Source organism: Camelus dromedarius, chromosome 6 (assembly GCF_036321535.1).
Source record: "Camelus dromedarius isolate mCamDro1 chromosome 6, mCamDro1.pat, whole genome shotgun sequence".
NCBI classification, from domain to species: domain Eukaryota; kingdom Metazoa; phylum Chordata; class Mammalia; order Artiodactyla; family Camelidae; genus Camelus; species Camelus dromedarius.
Genome location: NC_087441.1, coordinates 75,139,188 through 75,161,680, shown reverse-complemented (window position 1 = coordinate 75,161,680; position 22,493 = coordinate 75,139,188). Strand labels below are relative to the sequence as shown.

The 22,493-nt window shown below is 37.3% G+C and overlaps 1 protein-coding gene across 8 annotated transcripts in view; it reads right to left on the bottom strand.

The window, feature by feature from the left end:
• The window catches only part of FAM135A (family with sequence similarity 135 member A), a 119,304-nt gene that overhangs the window by 52,834 nt on the left and 43,977 nt on the right, over positions 1-22,493 (bottom strand). For 4 of the 8 annotated variants that reach the window (XM_064486953.1, XM_031455915.2, XM_031455919.2 and 1 more), the window contains 6 exons: positions 14,330-14,469; positions 14,146-14,216; positions 11,591-11,764; positions 8,198-8,324; positions 7,377-7,530; positions 3,479-3,556 (listed from right to left, as the gene is read on the bottom strand). In XM_064486953.1, the coding sequence (XP_064343023.1) occupies positions 3,479-3,556; positions 7,377-7,530; positions 8,198-8,324; positions 11,591-11,764; positions 14,146-14,216; positions 14,330-14,469 (744 nt within the window). Of the gene's footprint in view, positions 1-2,706; positions 2,726-3,478; positions 3,557-7,376; positions 7,531-8,197; positions 8,325-11,590; positions 11,765-14,145; positions 14,217-14,329; positions 14,470-22,493 lie in introns of those variants that run through there. The other 4 variants (XM_031455917.2, XM_031455920.2, XM_031455923.2 and 1 more) reach the window with 2 other exon arrangements.

Here is a 22,493-nt window from a genome sequence, read left to right as displayed (position 1 = left end):
TAACAAATAAAATAATGAAAAAGTTTGAAATATTCCAAGAATTACCAAAATGTGACACAGAGACACAAACTGAGCAAATGCTGTTGGAAAAATGGTTGCCAACAGACTTGCTTGGTGTAAGGCTGCCATAAATTTTCAACCTGTGAAAAACGCAGTATACGTGAAGCACAATAAAATGAGGTCTGCCTGTGTTAAATAGTGCTTCAGTTCTCATAAGACGCTAACACTGTCAAGGAAATACTGACTATAGACCTAAAGCAACTTGCACAACTGCATCATGGGAAAGATAAAACATACAGCTCGGTATTACTGCATTTCACATATTATAAATTCCAGTCATCTTATTGTCTTGTATTACACATGTTCAAGCTCTACTTTTCACAAAAGCTATTCCTAAAAAGTTCAAGCCAGAATAATTTTTATAATCAAAACATATTTAAAACATACCTGGAATATAAGCTATTTAATGAAAATAAATGACAAAATCCTTTTCAACAAAAAGTAAGTTTATATTTTAGTTTAATAAATTCAATTTTCTGTGAGAGTCTAAAACTCAGGCAATTTTTTTCCCATATAATCCTAACTTATTTAATGTATGCTACAATTATTTATAAAGGCAGGGGTCTGGATTAATTTACAATTAAAATGGTAATATTCACAAGGGAATACAGAAACTAACAGAATAGAAAGATTTCTTAATTATTTTTTGCAGGGAAGGAATTTCACTAAAGCCTAAAATATCATGTTTAGACATATTTAATTTTTATTTAGAAATCAAATTAAAATGAGTTCTCCTAAAAGAATTCTAGCAGCATAGTTGTGATTACACCAAGTTCCGTATCTTGTTGCTGTAAGGGAGTTTAAATGATCATTTCCACAGAAAAGCAAGCATGCATTCAATGATATCCCCAAATTCATTCATCAGCTCACTATCACACAAGGTATACTGGATGTTTAAGAATGATAAACAATTAAATTTGGTAAAATAACCAGTTACAATGTGGCAAACACAATCAAGCTATGATGTGAACAATAAATATGCTATTGGTAACTAAAAACCAGTAACACACATAGGTTTTGTAATTTGCAAAATATATAAATAAAATTATATTTAGATGTTACTCTATGTACCAAGAAATAAATCAAATTGGTCAGCCCACTGATAGCTAAAGAAATCTGCTGAGATTTCACAAATCATTTCACTGTCAGGTAAATCAGTGGCTTCTAATATTAAGTTTTCCAAAATTAAAAAAGAGAATGTCTGTGGCAGACTCAACATTAAAAAAAAAAAATGTGGCAGACTCAACGTAAAAAAAAGCCTATGTTCCATATGCTAACATCCGCTTTCACATTACTCATGACATTTTCCTGTGGCAGAAGAAAATCAGCAAAATTGGTCTTGGCAGGTTACATATCTTACCTACGAATTAAAAAAAAAAAAACTTTTTACAGTTTTGAGTTTTGGTACACTTTTCTCATCTTTACACACCAAGAGCCTAAATGCGGAAACTGGTACCTTTGCATTAAGGCTAGAGAGAGCTACTTTAATACAAACATCTTAAGGAATGCTTCAATGTAAAACTTAACTTCAAAATTTCTGAGCTGAAATGACTTCAAAATCATTTAGGATTTTTAACTAAGTTTACAATCCTATATTAATTTTCTTTTAAAAATGCCTATATAACTTTTTGTTATCTTACTGTCTTGTATTACACATTTTATAAAAATCTATTAATATTATTATTTTCTTACTTTTTTTTTTTTTTTAAACCTTGGCTCCTCCAAGGCAGCAGTCTAGAACATATCCTTCCATGTTTTCAAATATATACATAGATCAGATCTGGAGTCACTGGTTTACAAAAAAGGACTGTATTTTATATACTTCCTGCATTTTGCTCTTTTTCTCTTAGCAGTAGTCCATGCAAATCTGAGATGCAGCCCTAAAGCATTTTTTACAAATGGCTGCATAATATTCCTTGGTGTGGGTGCCTCATAATTTCTTTCATATTCCACTCTTTGTTGAATGATGGGCATTTATCTTTGTTTTCAGTGTTTCCACTAAGAACAGTACTGTGATAAACATGATTGCACATACACCTAAACCTACTAGCACTCATTTCCATGCTACAGATGAATAAAATGGGGTTGCCAGGTCAAAGGGTAAATGTGTCTTAAATTTATTTTCTAAATCCATCCACCCACTCATCTATTCATTCATTCAACAGATATTTACAACAGCTCAGATAATGCCAATACAATTCTAGTAGTTAAGGATAAAAGATACCTTAAAAAAAGTACTATTTAACTAATTTCATTATGCTTTAGTTTTGAATCAAGTCTTTTCCCACCCAACCAAAAGCTGGACCCTTCTTTATGCAGGCCTCATTACACAAAGAGCATTCTCTAAAATTATTTAGCGTGCTCACCTATAAATTGACAGGCTGGCAATATAACTGTAAATGTGAATTATATTTTTATTACCAGAAAGGACATTAAACATTTCATAAATGGCCATAATTTCACACCATGAATTCTTTAATTTTACAGTTAAGTTACTTAATGAGAATATAAAATTGTATTTCAAAATAATGACCATAAATAAATCTTCAACCTTTCTTTTTTCCTTCCCGATAAGAACGTAAGTTTCTCCCTGAATAGGTTTAGTGAAAACTAACCCAATTTAAATATTTCTGAGCAAATTTTTACCTCAGAAATGTTGAGAAAGAGTTTGGCTTTTAATTTCCTTTTGTCCTTCTGAAAACTGAAAAACACACGTTGTGATTTTATTTTTTCCTTCTAGAGCTTTTAAAATATATAATTGTGATGGTCTATTTGACACCAAGTAAGAACTTTCAATATACTAATGGAAAGATAATAAATTAAGTACTATTGCTATTTAAGAACAAAAGTCTAAAATATACAGGGAAATATATCAATAAAATAATAAGATCAGGATATTTCCTTTCAAATATGTAACATATCTGAATAGTAGTGATTTGATATTACTGTATTTTGCTTTTTAAATTTAGAACAATAAAAAATAAATGCAAATTGACTCAAAAAATAAAACTATAATACATGAAATTAGCTGTACTTTTTAAACCAATTTTATTATCATTAGCCCTACCTGAAGACAAACTGACTTTGGACAAATTTAAGGGAACATCATTAAACCAACAAATTCTGGTAATACATGGTTTCCAAACAGTGCTCTTTCTAGGAACTCTAAAAACAATACAGAAAAGCCAAAGAAATCTTTGCATGTAACATTTCCAGTTTTAAATAAACATCTCAATATTAAAATTAATTAAGATAACCAAAGCTTATCTACAAACCAAATTGATTCTAAAAGTAAGTTCTTAAGTAAGGGTGGTAGGAAATACTATATTAATAAATACATATATATGAAATTTGGCACTGAAGCAAAGGTTCACACTAATTAAGAGGGATAATTTACTTAACCTAGTTGTCAACGTACCTAGGCAGGAGTCTCTCTGGGCTGGTGGCTGTTTTCTTCTGAGAAGGCGCTCATAAAGGACCTGCATGTTGGCCTTGGCTAGTTATAAGGATTGCACACAGCACTAGTTACTATACTCCTTTTACAATAAAATTTACCAGACTTTCCCAACTTGTTATTAATAGATTTAGTACTGGTCTGATAGCGCAGTTAGATTAGAAAACTAAAGCAGAATCTTTCAGTTAGTTAATTAGCTTATTAGAATTACAAATGATGTACATTCAAGTTTATGTCACTTTGCTCTTTTTTTTCTATTTAAATATATGTGCCACTCAATATTTCATAATGCAATATTATGGATCCAATATTAATTTCTTAGACTCCAAATTTTAGATTTGGCAGGGATCTCAGGGATCGGCTAGGTCGACCCCCTGCTTTTATAAATGTAGACACTGGGGCCCAGAAAGGTTACACGACTCGCTAAAGCCTAGCTTCCAGAATTCATGACTCCCACTCTCACTAAGAGTTCCTTGTGTCAAACCAATATTTAACTATATGTCATCAAAAAATGTACATCATTCATCTATGAGAAAAGAAAAAGGCACAAGCAGAATGGAATTCAAGGCATTATTTTTAAAAAGGGAACAGAATTTAGATACAGTTCTCAAGGCATGGTGGAGTTTAAGACTTTTAAATATACACTTATGTGAAAACTCAAGAAAAGTGCTAAATAGTAGAAGAAAATAGAATACATCCTCTAATCAATAAATATTTCATATAAACTTACTAAAACTGGTGAATATAATGATGTTTAGTCAACAATGTTTTACAGAGACATTATCTAGTGCCTACAATTAAATTTTGCTAGGATAAAAAAAAAATGTAAATAGTTCAGAATATGCAATAGTTTTATTTTGAATAGTAAATATTTTTAGATGTTGTTCTAGAAGATGCATTCAAGGATAAACTACAATTCCCAATAAATAGAAAAGAAAGTATAAATAGTAATGAAAAGTTTAAGAATTACTGTAATTCTTACAAAGTAATTACAAAGTATTACTGATAAATATTTACTGAAGAGGAATCAATTTTAAAAATCCCTATATTCCTGCTATAAAGTATGTGTTGATGCCTGTACACTTTTCAAGTAACAACAAAAACTGTATTGTGCTATTTCATTCATTCACCCATTCAATAAATATATTCTGAGTAAATACCATGTGTAAGGTATAATAATTTTATTTTGTCACTATTATTGACTTATTTAAAACTGAAGTCTGGGTTTGCTTTAGAATTTTATTTTGTGATAAAACATTTTAAGCAAATAATCTGGAATAAAGTTGACATTCATTTAGTAACAAACTCCTGAAGTTAAATATAAGGGCTCTTTTAATCATTAGATTTTCTACATTTCATATATATATGTATATCCAAAGCAATAAAAATGCCATAAAAACCATCTTTACCTGCAAGTTAAAAACCTTATGAATAAATGAATTATCATAGTGAATTTAGATAAATTAGCAATAAAATGCCAATACTGTCTAAGCTATTTGAAATAAATCTTTGCTTTTGAAAGAGGTGCTTGTTTTCTTTAAACATTACTTTCCTTTGTAGAGAAATATTTTTTTCTACATTGAAATGTGGTTCGAGTATTTTTTCATTTGGGAATGTTACACGTTAAAGCAACCTGAAAATTATATGCAGATGGACACCTTCCTTATGCAGGCATTTATACTGCCCATCTCACACATGGCTCTCTATTTTCAAGCCACAGGAATCCCATCTTGCTGGGTATTTCTCCTGCCTGTCTCGTGCTGCACTGATCACTTATTCAGGGAACAGGACAGGTCAAACTATTTAAAGACAGACATCCTTGTCTTTGCTCAGCACCTTGCTCAGGACCTGACACAGGAGGTGCTCATAAAAAGCCCAAAGGAATCCCACTGTGCAGTCTTACTGGGAGGGCTTCCTTACACCCTCTGGTTTTGGGATATTCTTATCTTTCCTTCCCGACTCACTCACCACAGCTGGATCCCTTCAACTTTCCTACCCTTAGAATGGAAACTATCCTGTATATACAGTCCCAGTGACTCAAACATAAGTTCCTTATCGATAGTAAGTGACAGAAATGGCTCCAAACGTGCGCTCTTAAGCACTACGAGATAATGCCTCCCTGGATTCTACTTCAGCATTCAGCCTGAAACGATCAACAAACTGTCTTCTAGAAATCCCGTTACACATGGCTTCTAAGTTTCACACCACACTTTTTATAACACTGCTTCTCTGGAACATGGTATTGTCCTTCATTAATATTATGGTTTAATAGTTTTGTGTTCTGGTCATTGAATCTAAATTAACCAAAACTTGTATGTCTCCTAAGAAAATGTGTTTGAATTCCAAAGAACCAAATTTAAAAATATATGGAGCATAATTTTTCCACTAGGTGAGGATAAGTGATAGCCTAAATTAGTTCTATTCTACAAATAATTCCTTCATTTTCAAAAAAGAACATTTAAAAAAGTTTACATCTAAGGCAGCAGTTTCCTAAAGGATTTCCTAAGGGAAATAGAAGGATTCTGAGTGTACGAACTAACAAGGAAAAAGAATACCTCAGAGAATAGTAATTAAAAAGTGTTTCTACACTAACATTCTTGTCTTGAGAAAGAATATATGAGCAAAAAAGAGCACACATTTTCTTATTGCTTATATACTATGGATTCATTGGGATTCTTGAATTAAGTATTCTAAATAGTCAGTTGAGTGATACCTGTTTCTAGTTAAGAAAGTGTGCGCTGAACTGACTGAGTAACGAAATTACTCAAATCCACTGGAGTACCTGCTGATAGGCAGGTGTGTGCCTAGCATTTTCTCATAGCTGAATTTAACTGACGGATAAATCATTTCACTTTCTCATAATTCTTTTGTATCCCAAAATAGGCTATTATAAAAACAGCCTAAGTAGTATCAAATCCAAGAATTATTTTCAGTAAGTGACTATTTTTGATAGTGCATCAATATTTTTAAGAGGCTGAGATTCCTGAGGAGTGAAGAAACAAGAATAATAATTTAAATTTTAAAAGTATTTTCTGACTTATTCAAGTATGTAATGATGAAAATAATTTATTCCAAAGAGGTAACTAAAACATACTTTTTATAAGCTATTAGCTGATATTTCAAAGTAAAAGCTTACAAAAGTATCATAAAATATCTGAATAAAAACATTTTTGGAAATCCCAGTGATTTATCTTTTATAAAATGATACATGTATATGCATTTTGCAAACTGCAAATGGTATACAAAATTAAGGCAATATGATTTTTACCATGTGCTGCAACATACATGCAGATATTACTGCTGGACTAAAACTGAGGACTGATTTTTTTTTTAAGTTTTTAAATAATTTTCAAAATGTTGAAACTGAGTAATGTTATTATTTTCTGAAGCAAAATGAAAGAAATAAGATCTAAGATCACTTAAAATCAAACATTAAAAAAAAAAAAAATCCCAAGTACCTACAACCTGCTTAGACTGTTAAATATTTGGAAGTAAGAATTTATCTTACCTAACCTATCTAATCTTACCTTCCCTATCAAATAATTCTGTAAATAATGCCATTCTGTTCTCATACACTTTCTGATTATATTCTGAGAAGTAGTATAATGACATAATGTTAAAAAAATTGATCAAAAGACTCATTTCAGGCTTGGCGCCAAGGAATGACTTCTCAGTATCATAAAATGTTTTTTAATTGCAGAAAGTAATGATCAAAGATTGAGAAAGATGGCATTGAGAGAGAAGTAAACGTGAAGCACAGAGACCGGTTTTAGTGTAGAACCCCAGCAGAGCTGGTGACCAGCAGTGTGAGGATGAGGAGCGTGCCCTGACCCCGTGCAGAGGCTGGCGGCTCTCGACATACCCAGCTCTAGTTTCTGGCAGGAGGGGACCTCTTCCGTGACTGTGACGAAGTAGCTGTGCAGCCCCTTGAAGGCCAGCAGCAACGCGGCGCAGAGCGTGTGATGGAAATGGTAGGCGTGGTGCAGGAAGGAGTCTGCGACCACGAAGCTGCAGCCCTACACAGGGGACAGATTTGGGACACAGTGTTAGTCACCAAAAATCTGCTAATCTGACACTTGAGACTTAGAAAAACCCTCATTACAGGGATTTTAAAACATATATATAAGAAATTTAGCAGTATGTCAGGGAGCTGTTCATACAAGTAATTCAAACACAGGAAATGCGACTAGCAATTTCCGTTATATCGGACTTTCAAAACAAGCAGATTAAGTTATGATTTTTGAAAATTTGGGATTCAGATGGCATTCTGACTGAGCGTCAGTCTGCTTTTACAGTATGAACGCCCTCTTCTTTCAGGGGAGTAATGGCTGTCCTGCACTACTGCAAGTCAGCTCTCCGCTCTGGCAACGGTTCTCTACAGGCTCCTTCGGAATGACACTACCGGTTCCGTTAAGGGAGCAAGCGATGACAGTGACCAGCTGAAAAAGGCCCTGGCTGTCAAAGATCTCCATTCACTCAATCTTATAAAATCATGAAGTATCAGGTTGGTTTTTGTAATAAACAACTGGAACCAACCAATTTGTTAAGATCGTATTTAATTAGATCTGTAAGTTGTTGAGCTCAATTAATAAAAGAACAATCACATTCACAGATGTAACAGTTAAAAACCATTTCATTTGAAATAAGAGAAGAAAGTGGAGTCATAGACAGATCAAGTCTTACGTCTGGCGATAGCTGTTTTGTGTAGTTAATACCAAAGACCACGCTTTCAAGAGTAGGAATCGCAGAATCTTTGTTTTGTGCTGGTGCATTTCTGTTTAACCAAGTAGTCTTCACCGGGCGAGGAAAGCTGGAGAAATAAGCGTCACATCATTACTGTCTTAATTGTCTATTTGAATGTTAAGGTAAACATCTACGAAAGAAAATCTTATAGGAACAGAATAAAAAGCAAGGGTTTTGCAAGGTTATGATTTCTAAAGTATTCTCAGAGTAATTTTTATAACTTTTCCTCTAAGAATTTGAATTATTATGAAAAGATACAATGAATATTAAACAACTAAGACTGGATGCTTGAGATTACTTCTGTATGACTGGGTTCAGGGAGTCTCAAAGGATTCTAAAGACAAAACAGGGTGGGATCCAGAGTAGCTAAGTAACAAGTAAGGGTCAAACTTTGACTTGGAAATAATTGATCTGTCAGGACTGGTTACCAAGTTCATAACGTTAACACTTAATCAAATACAGATGCTACTTATAGAAATAAAGAGCTCCCACTTAAATGTAAAAAAAGAATTACTGAGTCCACCTGTTGCCTCCATTTCTCAAAAACAAGGTATTTTCTTCCTCTTCACCTAAAGTCTGTACACTCTATTAAGGTAACCTTAGTAAGTACTTTAAAGCACCGTCTCAATCATACATTAAATGAGCTACTGCTATTAGTGTTAACATTACATTCAATATACCACAAATTCTATAGAATAAGAAGCATATTCTGTTTGAATGTTTAAAAATCATATACAATTTTTTTCCGAGATAAAGTACTGGCTAATTGTGAGAAAGCCAATGTATTTGACTATTTGGCTGTTTGGCAAAAGGGAAACGACAGGAAAGTAAATCAAACTTGTCATAAGCAGAGAGTAGCCTTCCTTTGCAAAAGCAATTTGCTTTGCAAAAATGAAATATCTATATCCTAGCAAAGAAGGGTGTCACAGGTCAACGGTAAATTCCACTCCCTAGGAAGTGCTTCTCAGAATGGAGTCATAGAAGCTGTACTTAAAAAAATCAGGTTATATAAAAAACAAGCAAAGAAAGAAATCCTAACCCCAGTTACTTTAAAAAGTTGATGTAACATCTATAGTTGGGTTGATCATAGAAATTGTTTCATATAAGAATAACATTTAAAAAGATAATACTGAAAACTTAAAAAATTTTCGTTTGATTTGGAGGATAAAAAAATCCACCTATAACAAAACTTCAGGAAGAACCTGTAGAAGCGTAAATAGTGAGGAATGTTACCCTTAACAGGACCCCTCCACCAGCACGCCACCAGCAAAAAAAGCCTTCCTTCTCCTGTCCCTGCTTTCCTTCCCCAGCCTCTCGTCAACAGGCAGAGAAAGGCAGGGAAAGGTGCTGCTTCTTCCCGGGCAAAGTTCCAACAGCAAAGAGGGGATATTAGAGCCTGTGGCCACGAGGCAAAGAATAGCCAGCTCAGCTGTCGCAGGCACCTCATTTACTTTTTGTCACTAACCAGAGCCAACAGTTAATCCTCTGGGCTTCTGATTCTGAGCCAAAAATGTCTTCTCCTTCCAGTAAATGGTCTTTAGGAGATGAGCTGCCTCTTTCACCTACTAGTCTGTGGCAAAAACTGCTGCATTGCAAGAGGAAGCACACGTTTAACTGGCTAGTATTAGGGATACAAACATCACTTCTACTCCATCAGGGTGTTAGGAAGCTACATTAATAAGCTGAGCCAACTTCCATAAATAGTTGGTGCATTTTTCAGAAAAGAAACTAAGCAACTGTTATAAAGAAAAAGGAACAGTTGAAATAGCTTATTTTTGAAATTACAAAAATAAGAAATTCAGAAAATTATAGGAATGTATTTTATAAACAGATAAAAACTTTTAGTATTAAAACCAAACATACATAGATTTAAAAAAAGTTTCTTCTGTATAGCACAGGGAACTATATTCAGTATCTTGTAACAACATTTAATGAAAAAGAATATGAAAATGAATATATGTATGTATATACATGACTGGGACATTGTGCTGTACACCAGAAATTGACACATTGTAACTGACTGTATCTCATTAAAAAAATAAAATAAAATAAACCTAACACAACTCACATAAAAGTAATATTATATACTACTTATTCGAAACCTACTGTCTTGTCAAAGGAGTTTTATTGAGTTAGCATGTTATTAAATGTTAATTTTTTAAATCAACATCTAAATTATTTTGGAGAAGTTTATAATAAAATTATGTATAGGAACACTCTCCTGTTTACAGAAGTTATAGCAACTGAGAACAAACTCTCAAAGGTCTAAGAGGTGAGACAAAAATGGCAAAACAACTAGTTACATATCTTACTACAGAATAAGGAAGGCCAGGCAGTTGTCAGGAGAAACAGCCTTCTCCCTGGCCCCCTGCTCCAAAAGAAATCATGGGGCAACACAGGGGAAGAGGTTCCCACCATTTTTGCAACAAGGTAAAGATACGCAACAGAAGGCTGTTACCTGTGGGAAGTAAGTTAAATTGTGTTGGTTTTCTATAAATTCTGAGGGTAACTGTACAAAATTACCCACTGATAGATAAATCAGTTTAACATCATAACCCTTAAGCATCATCCCTAGTATCAGTAGTTGGAATAAGGTTTGTGTCAGAAATTGTAAGGTGGACAGTTCAGAAATCAAGTCAGTTTGGAGTATTTTCATATAAGTTGCTGATTTTACAAGTGTCTATCTGTTGCTCATGCCACAAGGATGATGTTTTACTGCAAAAACTAAAGAACTTGTATTGTATTCTCACATCAATGGAAGACAATCTGTCTTCCCATGGAAGTGGGCAGAAAAAAACAATTATCCCAATGCATTTATTATGATCCAGAATATCATGCACCTTTAGGCTAAAATGATATAGTTTAAAAAGGCTTATTTAGTAAAGATCCATAAAATTGGTTAATAACTTAGAAAATAAGAATTACTGTATAGCATAGATTTAAGGAGATAAAATTAGTCTATCTTGGGAAGAGACCAAAAAACTATGAAAAAATGAATATACTTTTCTAGAGAATGAATAATTACAGTACAGCATTGCATTAAAACACAAGTGAAGACTAAACAATGCTGGGTGGCTGTTTCCAGATTGCATTCTTTTTTGTAGTTTATTTCACAAAGATTCCTCCACATTTTTGTAATAAAAAAATTATCAATCTAATGTTCCCATGCTCTTAAATTTTATTAACACTTAAGTATAAAAAATGAAAGTACTTATTAAGTAAGTTTGAATTTAGAAATTCCTTACTATTTCAGTTATCTTTATCAAAGTATGTTTTCACCATAAAAATAAAAGGCATAATATTAATAAGGATCCGAGTGCTGGTTAAACTTACCTTATCAGTGGCTGGTGCAGTGCAACCAGTGACGCGTGGATAGTAACAGACACGACAGAAAGGTGGAAGTAATCAAACATGACATTGACGTGGTGATGAAGGCCTCTGTGGAGGCTAAAGTGCAGCTTCAAAGTCCGGCTGCTTATTAGCTGCAAGGTGTTCAGACCGTCTGCTCTATAAAAAGCAACACAGCCACATATGTATGGAAATTCGGTAAAGGCCAAACTTTTGTAGAGTATTTTAAACTACAAAATCATTTAGGTACTTAATTACTTTTTAAAAACAGAATGAGAATAATTTGTAAAGCATCACATTTGCATTAGATAGTAATATGAAATCCAACAATAAGAAAATAACCAGATCTTTCTTACAGTTTTCTAAGTCCATACTGTTTTCATTACTGTTCCTCTAAAACAAGTCCTTTTTGATACTTTAGGAAAAGCTCCCATCTAAAAATTTTACTCCATAAGGAATGCTATTTATTATAAAGTTGCAATACAATGTAGGTCAAATCCTATTATAATAAATCCCAAAAGGTGTTTAAAATTATTTTTATTGAATAAAATTTGGTTATTAAATGCTGCTGAAAAATAAGTAATTGGTAGATGCTTTATTATAGATATTTTAGCCTGTCATTAGATTTACACATACAAAAATTGAAACAATGCCATGGAAATGATGTCCAAATATATATATATATTTTAACTGATACATACATTATGGCTACCTACAGCTAATGAACTATTTATTCATTTCCGATTACTCCACTTATAAAATTGACTTGGTTCAAAAAAGAACACCTTACATCTTAAGGAATTGTTTGTAATAAACAAGTATTACAGAGGAGCAGTAGCTACCACGTAAAACTTCTTACTCCTCCATGACAGTAAAGAGGACCTGTCACAAGGAGACCTGTGAGTAATGTGACGGCTTAGACATTTATCTTACAGGCAGTCTGAACTCATATATAATTTTCAAGAAGTATTTCTATAAGTATGCTTGAAATGAAAAAAAAAAACCCTACAAAAGTAAAACAGTAAAATGGATCTCTGATTGTTTAAATGAATAAAAGCTTTTACAGATAAGGTAGCTGAAATTCAAAGAAGTTATGAAAATATTCTAAGATCATTCAGACTGTGGGACAGCTGACACTCAGATGCAGGTCCTTTGATTCCAAATCCTCTGTACTTTAACTCACATGTGCTATATTGCATGTGAATATATTTTAGGCCTGTCCCTTGGTCTCTGACTACATGTTTATTTTTATGTTGGTTTAGGTTGGTACTGATCGTATTTTCCAAAATCTCACTGTTCACTTAACACCCATTAGGATGGCTATTATTTAAAAAAAGAAAAACAAGTGTTGACCAGAATGTGATAAATTGGAATCCTTGAGCATATCTGGTGGGAATGCAAAATGGCACAGCTGCTGTGGAAACAGTACGGTGGTTCTTCAAAAACTTAAAACACAGAATTGCCACACGATCCAGTGATTCCACTTGTAGGCACGTGACCGAGAGAACGGAAAGCAGGGACTCAAACAGGTATTTGTGTACCTGTGTTCATTAACAACATTATTCACAATAACCAAAAAGGGTAGAAACAACCCAAGTGTTTACTGATAAGTCAATGGATAAACAAAATGTGGTATTATCCATCCATTCCAAAGAATATTATTCAGTCTTAAAAGAAATGTAATTCTCATACATACTACAACAGGGAGGAACCTTAAAGACACTGTTTAAGTGAAGTAAGTCAAACACAAAAGGACAAATACTGTATGATTTCACTTATCTGTGGCACCTAGAATAGTCAAATTCACAGAAAGTAGAACAGGGGTTATCAGGAGATGGGGAGTGGGGACAAAGAGGTGTTATTTAATGAGTACAGTGTTTCAGTTTGAGGTGCTGAAAAAGTTCCAGAGATGGATGGTGGTGATGGCTGCACAAAATTGTGAAGGTACTGAGATTTATGCTTAAAAATAGTTAAAATGGTACATTTTATGTTGGGTATTTTACCACAATAAAAAATACCTTGTTATCCTTCAGAGAAAAATAAATAAATAAAAGCACAATTTGTCCCTACAATGTATGCCTGCACGTCTTCTTCGTGGACTGGAGAAGTCAATGAACCAGAAACAACTGCCAAGTCTAAGGGTGGTGGGTCTCAATAACTATGACTATGAAGAGAACCCGCCTACAGATGGCATCACTCAGGCCACTAAGACAGACTAGCCGGTGAAAGAGTGGGACAGTTATATCTAAGTGCCTCAAGGCAGTGGTATTACATCCACAGTGCAATTTCTAGAGTCTAGGAAATTGTTTCCTATTTCCTCACCTTGTCTGATTTTGCTACCTGGAGCTCATGGGATCAGCACGGGCACAAGACTAGGCCCGACCATTCCCATGAGACTCTCCCAGAAGGTAGAAGTAGTTCAAAACAGACAAAAAGGAGACAGGCTGGGTTCTAAAAGGAAAATGCAGAATCTAATACTAGTAGATAAATAACACTCATGAGTAACTAAAGATTTCTCACTGTTTGATTAGCCTACTTACGAATAATCTCCATCTGTGAAGTGCAGATCCAAGGATAACAGAAAATTAATTTCCTCAAGGGTTTCTTCAATCTGAAGAGAAATCACAATATGAGATGCTTCTTGATTATTTTATAGAAAGTTAGAAATATGCTTTGAGGCTTTACAGAAATATTTATCCAAATATATATGAAGAAATGTTTTACCTTTTTTTCATCCAACAACATTTTAACTTTGAAGATCATGACATCATTTAAAACAACTTCCTCATTTTTATATAGAATTTGAAATGTCTTACTGCAAATCAGAGAATCATGTACTGAGGCTGGAAAGGCTAAAGTCATACCTAAAACAGATAAGATACATAATTGACAGGTAAAAGGCAAAATACAAGTAAATTAATACTTTTACTCTAAAATATCATATGTTTAATTACATTACTCCAATGTCATTATTTTGTATTAGAATATTTCTTAAAGTTTATTAATTTCTATGATTAAAAATGAGTAAGTACATCATAACCATTATAGAACTCTTATACAACTTATCCTAATTTGCAAAAACAAATGAGAAAATCTCAAGGTAGGTATTTTAAGAGTGAACAATTGACCTGTACACTACAGAAGAAAGCAAGTTAGCTTTCCAGAGCTGCGTAGTAAAGAATCTGGTTAGTTTCTGTCCTGGTTGCTGGGAAGTAACCTCTGATCCCTGGGAGCAAAGAATTTGGTTGGCTTTTGTTCCCAGTTCCTGAGAGGTAGCCTCTAACTCCCTAGAACTTCCCAGTGTCAGGAGTTTCTCTGCTATTCATGGTGGGCCTAGGTAATTTATGGTGAGGAGGAAACTCAGGATGGCAGCTGGCCACACCAGTAAGACCAACCATGTGACTGGGAAGTTGAAGTTTTGAGCCGCATGTTGTGAGCCCAACCTCTGGGGAGGGTAAGGGTGCTGGAGACTGAGCCATGTGGGCAATGACTCAAGCATGCCTATGTAATCAAACACCAGTAACAACTCTGGACACAGAGGCCTGAGTCAGCTTCTCTGGTTGGCAATACTCTATATGTTGTCACATACAGATTTTCCGGGAGGGTAAAGCATCCTGAGTCATTGGGGAAAGAACAACGGAAGCTTCAAAATCTGGGACTCTTCCAGTCCTTGCCCTATGCATCCATTCTTTTGGATGATTTGTATCCCTTCACTATAATAAAACTTTAACAATAACTAGAGTGCTTTCCTGAGTTCTGTGAGTTGCTCTAGTGAATCACTGAGCCTGAGGTGGTAACAGGAACTCCAAATTTGTAGCCATCAGATCAGAAGTGAGGATAGCCCACAGACCCTCAAGTTGTAGCTGGTCCAAAGTGAAAGCAGCCTCCAGAAGACTGTGGCCTTTACTTGTAAAGTGTGGTCTATCTCTGGGTTGTTGGTGTCAGGTCATTGCAATGGCCCACTTGCTGTTTTATTACTCTATCCTCCAGAAATGATATGACGTGAAAAACAGTTGAAGAAACTTCAGATGTTTAGGCCAGAGACAATGCAAGGTGGGCATCTCTGTAGGCAAGGCTCAGAGTGTGATCCCAGAGTCCGACTGGAGTAAGGAGGGCAATCTAGGTGGAAGGATGACTTAGAGCAAGGTATTGGGAGCCCAAGCAAGATGAGAAATGCTTCTACCTGGGGATGAAGGAGGGTGTGGGCAGTGGCAGCACGATACCCTAACAGAGCCCGAGTAAGGAGAGGAGAATGTCCCTGCAGATGGAATTCCTGGCAGGAGAACTTAGCAAGTCCAAGTGGGAGGAGCAGGATGTCCACAGCGGGAAGTGACCTGGCATGTGGTAGAGCCCCAGACGCGTACGGAGTGCACCCATGCAGGGGAGAGGGAGCAGGGACAGAGTCTGGTTGTATAAGAGCTGGTCAGATAGAAAACATCCTAAGAGTAAAGAGAACTAGGTTCTTACAGAAACCTTTCAGAGAAGGACGTCCACAGATGGAAAGGAGATACAGATATAAAATGAATCCTGCAGCACTGGACTAAAATTAGAAATACTGATATGAACTTACGTTTCTCACTAAATGTTTCGATAAAGAAAGACAGGTGTAAATTCATACATGTATGTGTAAATATATGTGTGGGCAAACATGGACTCACTAGCTCTGTCCACTCAAAGGGCCTGAAGGACACAGCCCCAGTATTGGTTCTTAACACTATTCTCCACTAAAAGGAACCAGGGCTTTTGGAGAAATGGTTGACTCCAGGGCTGGGCCACAGATAGAAAGAGATAAGTCTGGACCATCCTTTTCACACCAGAAAGTAAGTGCCAAAAGAACGAGGGGACACATCAAAAGGACATAGAAGCTAGCTTGAAGATGCTGTCTCTGGTCACATCTCAGGTAAAGTGAGCATCAAAATAAATTATGATAGTAATGGATTGACATCCATTGAAAAATACAGAAATCCAAAAATCCATACTGATATAAACAATGAATTAATGAATGAAAAAAATCAGAAGTTTAAAGAGGGAAAGGGTAACTTTACAGTGGAGAAGTCTGACAGAAACTTAGTCGAATGATCCAAGTTAACATCATTATAAATGGGACACACAGAAATCAGGTGCCACCTAACAGGGTATATAATGAGACGGAGGCAGCATCACTTCTGAGATCTCCTTGTCAAAGGTGCATAACCTGGATCTGATCACAAGGACATCACAGACCAAGGAGAGTCAAGGACAGGCCAAGGAACTACTCCAGAATGAAGGAGACCAAGGAGACACAGCCCCTAATACAAGGCATGATCATTTGCTGTGAAGGACTTTATGGGGGAAACTAACAAAACCTGAATGGGTCTGAGGACAAGATGGCGGTAATGTATCAACGTTAATTTTGTAATCTGATGGTTTTATTGGCTTATGGAAGACAATACTCTTGCCTGGAGGAAATACACATTGAAGTATTTGGGATGATGGAGCATCTCGTTGGCAACTTGCTCATATATAGTTCAGGAAAAAAGTTCTTTACGTCATCCTTGCACGTTTTCCCTTTACACACTTAAAAAGGGAAATCAAGTTGATCAGAAACTCAGATTCTGTATATTTCAGGGAAGAACTGAGAAGAAGAAGAAATTTTCCCCAACAAAAAGTAAAATTTTAAAGCATCGAGATAACGCAAAATTAGAGTCTGCTGCCTCAAAAAGAGCATTTGGCCGCTGCTCCGCCCTGAGAATGCGGCTCCACCGGCTGGGGTAGGGGCTGGTTCCTCCTCTATCCCCGCCTCCCACTGGGCCTGGGGCTTCTGGGCTGCCTCCTGGTGCTCTCAGACCTTCTCTGTCTTTCCTCTGAAACCACCTCCACCACCACCTCTGACATTGTGCCACCAGACACACCTCTCACTGTCCTCCGCGCGTTTGCAGTCACTGCAAACCCCGGAAGCCCTTATTTCCCAATTCAAGATTACTGTCTGCACACGACTCCAGCCATCACTGCTGGTGATAAACCTCCACTCCCTGACCTCCTAGATTCCGATCCTCCCCCACTCAGACCCTCCTCCGCTCCTCACTCCTGCCTTCTTCCCTAGCCTTTTACCTGACCAAGGGCTGCAATGCCTCCAATTTAAATTTCAGCCAGCATCCTCCCTCACAGCTCCACCTTTCTCTCCAGTTCACCCTCTCTAACCCACAAATTCGACAATCCTGTGACCCCGCCTTAGGACGGGAGTCCATGAATCCTACTCCTTTTCATTATCCCCCACTTACCTCCTTACCCCTCTTAAATTCTAGGTTCAATCATTAATCACTCGCCCTTGCACATAGCCTATTAAAGATACATACTGCCCTTCTTTGTCATATTTGCCTGGACAAATCTCAATCTTTCTAAATCTTTCTGCCTAATCCATACTTGTGCCCATAAATTGGATGCAGCTGGGAAAAACACACAGCCCACTGACTGACCATACTTTAAATTCATGATCACCAATCTTAAACAGACCCTCCGTGCTGCCCAGCAGCCACACTACGTTTTCTGAATCCACCCCCTCTCCACATTCCTAGATGACTATCTCATCAAGTATGTTCTCCCCTCAAACCTAGTCTTCAGGCTCAACTAAGAAGTTCGGTTCTATTTTGTAAGTAACACTAATCAGAGAAGTTCTGTAAGCTCCACTGTCCTACCCACCTGCAGATACATCAGGACAAACTCCCGATTCCTCTGCTCCCCCTTCTGGCAAAAGGCCCCAAACGATTCTCGGGCATTTAGTGCCTCTAATTCACCTCCCCCACTCTCTTAGCGCACTTGGTGACCAGCTGGTCTTCAAGATGCCCTGGCCCCATGATTCTCACCTCCTGGGCTTCATATCCATGTAAAATTCCTCCCACAGAGTCCTAGGGTTCATCTGTGTGAACAAGCAGAAGTGACAGACCGCAGCCTCCTGAGTGGCCTCGGGCCAGAGGTAAGCAGCTCAACAATTTCTGGATTCCAGACCCAAAGAAATTGTGAGATCGTGTTTACTGTTTTAAACTAAGACTGAGGGTAAATTCTTACACAACAAATAGTAATCCACACTTTAACTAGACTTTGGCCCATGTTAACTGTTCTTATCAAGGATCTTGTGGTGTCTCACAGTGAAAGAGAATGTGGCAATGAATGTATGAATGTTCATGTATAACTGAAAAGTTGTGCTCTACACTGGAATTTGACACAACATTGTAAAATGACGATAACTCAATAAAAAAAAATGTTTAAAATAAATAAATAAAACGACCATGAATGATCTCTGCTTCGCTGAATGCAACGGTCGCTCCGCAGACCTGGTCTTACTTCATTTGGAATCAGCATCTGGTACGGTTACACATACTCTCCTTCTGGAACCTCTTCTTTAGCTTGGCTTCCTGGACATCCCACTGTCCTAGTTTTGGTTCTACCCCACAGGTCACCCCCTGCGGGGCCCCACAACCCCGGACAGACTGTCGCTATAGGCAGGGACAGTGCGACGGCCACAGTTCAGCAGGAAGTAGATACAGAAGAAGAGACCTTCGCCCAGTTCCACAGATTTGTCACTGCCAGTCTGTCGGGGGGAATGTTGGGCCCACTGACGCCCTTCAAAGCCCAACCACCTCCGTTTGCGGGCTCTCAGATGCCTGCCTGCGATCCTTCAGCAGGAAAAGTGCATTCTTTCCTGGGTGTGCTTCCCCTAATGGACTAACAGCCCGAGGTAATGCTCAGCTTGTCAGAGTCAAGCCCCACCGCCCTCCACAGACCCTAAACCTCGTACCTCACCTGCAACCAATCAGAGACCTGTGCACAAACTGATCAGGCACCTTGTGACCTTGTAAAAGACCCACCACCTGGCCCCAGCGCTCATGCGGGCATGCCTCGCCCGTGTGACCCACTGTTGTCTATGACAGAGGACCTGAATAAACTAGTTTCTATGCTTATACTTTATATCTCTGTAAATTCTTCTACCAAACCCATGTATGTCACCATGCCACCGACTGGCCGTCCCACTGTCACACAACACCCCTGTTAGTCATATTTTTGGTGGATTTTTCTGATCCAAGAAGCAGCAGAGCAGAGTGGTCAAGAACACATTCTGGAGCCAGAGTGGCTGGGCTGAAATTCAGGCTCTGCCACTGATTAGCCCAAATTCAATCTTTATTATTTTTTTCTATTTTCTATGCCCCACACCCAACTCTTTAGCAAATCCCATTAGTTCTACCTATAAGCTGTGTATATGCAGGATTTACTGAGTGAGAGCTAGAAATACTCAGATCATTGCTATTAAGAAACTGTATACAAATTATTCTAAATTGCTTTGAAATGACAAAAATTAACCTTCAGTGCGAGTCACCGATATCCTCAATTGACATCAACATTGAAAGCTTTTAAAAGGATTTGCCAAAGACTTACAGATAATGTCTCTTAAATTTTATTCCCAAAGCAGAAGCAAAGGACAGAAGGTGTACAAGTTCCTCCTCATCACTCCTTCCCTCATCCAATCTACAAACATTTAATAAATATCTACTCTAACAGCTACTATTAGAATAGACAGTCCATACACAGGCACACAGTAGGCACTTTCTAGATATTATGAATAAATAAACAGTAAAATTACAGAGATAAAAATCTCTGAACTTTTGGAGCTTACCTCCTAATGTAAACATGGTGACAGAGAATAAAAATAGTAAATAAGATAAAGGATAGAGTATGTTTGAAAGTGGTAAGTGCTACAGAGAAGAATAAAGAGGGGACAGGGGGTGAGGAGGGAGCAGTTTTAAACAGAAAGGTCAGGCAATGTTTAGCTGAGAAGGTGACTCTCAGATAAGACCAGGACAGACTCCTACACCCTCTCCCCTGCCACTAGGGTGCTGCCCCTCCTCACCTTAGAAATCTGTAGGTTTGTCCCCAAAGAGGATGAAACAGAGGTGTTCTGAATTGGACGCCACCAGGCAAAACTGAGAACACAAAGGTACAATCAGAGACTTGCAGGATGCTTCCATGGCTGGGCGCCCGGAAGGCTGGCAGTTAGACTTTTACTCTCCAGGAAGGACACAGGCTAGGATCTTCTCTAGCATCTCAAGAATTGTAAAGCGTCTAAGATCTAACCCTACTTGCAAGCTAACAAGCTGGCTTGCCCTGGTCTCATAGATGCGGGCAGGAGACATGGGCCTCTGCATCAGAGACACACAACCAGCAGCCTGAGCTTCCGGTCTCTCTCCGTTCCCCTTGCTCCTGCTCCCCAAGTTGCTCGGCGGAGACGTGGAGGCTGGTCCAAGTGGACATTATGCACACAGTAGGGGTTTCGTCACAGTGGAAGAACTCAAGGCTTAGGAAACCTCAGTCTTTTTTCAGGAGCTACAAGAAAACTGTCTAAATTTTGAACTGGAGGGAGACAGTCTCTTTGCTAGACTGGACAGTTAACAAATCTGCCCTCTGCTCCACATGGAGACACTATTTGTATCTTCCAGAGCTCCTCACTATAGCAACAGCCTTAACAGGACTGTCTGGAACAAAAGTCTTTCAGTATCTTTGCTCACAAGATGTACAGAAACATGAGAAGCCATGGAAGATTATTCTCAACAACATATGGGGTAAAAATCTCAGATTCTTCCCAGTTCCTGACATGGGGAATCCAACTAACCCAATGTATCTACAGTAGATCTATTATGCAAATCCCTTTTAACAGAGAAAATCTATAGATACTGACTTCAAAGATTCCTTAGCAAATGGCTCACCAACATCACCTTAATGTGACGCTCAGAGACAAGTCCCATGTGTGCTCTTAGAACGTCCAACCTGCCCTCCTTTCAGTCAGGAACAGACAACGGAGGACCACGAGACATCTGAGAAAACCTGCCATGCCAGTGAGAAACCAGAGAAAAAGCAATTTGCGGAGAAAAATAAAACTTAAAAAAAAAACCCAAAAAACTATCAGTATTGTTCTTAGAGAAAAGCTACTGCATTTATGAAATGTGACAATGTTGCTATAAGAAAGGAATAGAAAGGTACAAAGAGGCACTCGAATTTTAAAAGAAAAAATGGAAAGAGGGAGGAAAAGGAGGAGGGCAGAGAGGAGCAAGCTGGGGGAGGGAGAAAGAAAGAAAAAAGCAAAATGCTCAAAAAAGGGGTTAAAGTTGATGAAATAACATAGTAAATACAGCAAAAAGACAGAAATGGAAGAAAAAAAAGGAGAGGAAAAAACTAAAAATTAAGACACCAGTGCAGATGGTCTGTCATCTAAATGATAGAAGTTCCAGAAAGAAAGAACAGAGAAAACAGATGGGAGAAAATTATGAATAAATAAGACAACTGAAGTACATATGTTTCCAGACTGAAAGGGCCCAGTGAGGACCAGAGACCAGAGGTACATCACTGTGTGCCATTACAGCAGCAGAAACAAAGAGAAGATTCTACAAGATTCTGGAAAGGGGAAAAATACTAGCCACCAGAACAACTCTCCACAGCAATGCTGGAAACCAAAAGACAACAGAGCGGTTCCCAGGGGCCGAGAGGAGGGGGAAATGAGGAGCTGCTATTCTAAGGTATAGTGTCAGTCATGCAAGGTAAAGAAGTTCTAGACATCTGTTGTACAGAAATGTGCATATAGTTAACAGTATTGTACTGAACACTCAGAAGTTTGTTAAGAGGGTAGATTTCATGTTATGTGTTTAAAAAACAAAAAACGAATATATGCTTTACCCTGGCATGTTAACAGCTCATGGCAAATTATTTAGAGAAAGGCCTTGAGGTTTTTCTCCTAAGGTTAACATTACCTTTCCTGACATTCTGCACCTGGGACTGGGTACCCAACTATCACAGAGGACCTGATTACAAGTCTTTAATTTACCCGTTTCCAGGCCCACCTTCCCTTCATCTGCTACCCCGTCTG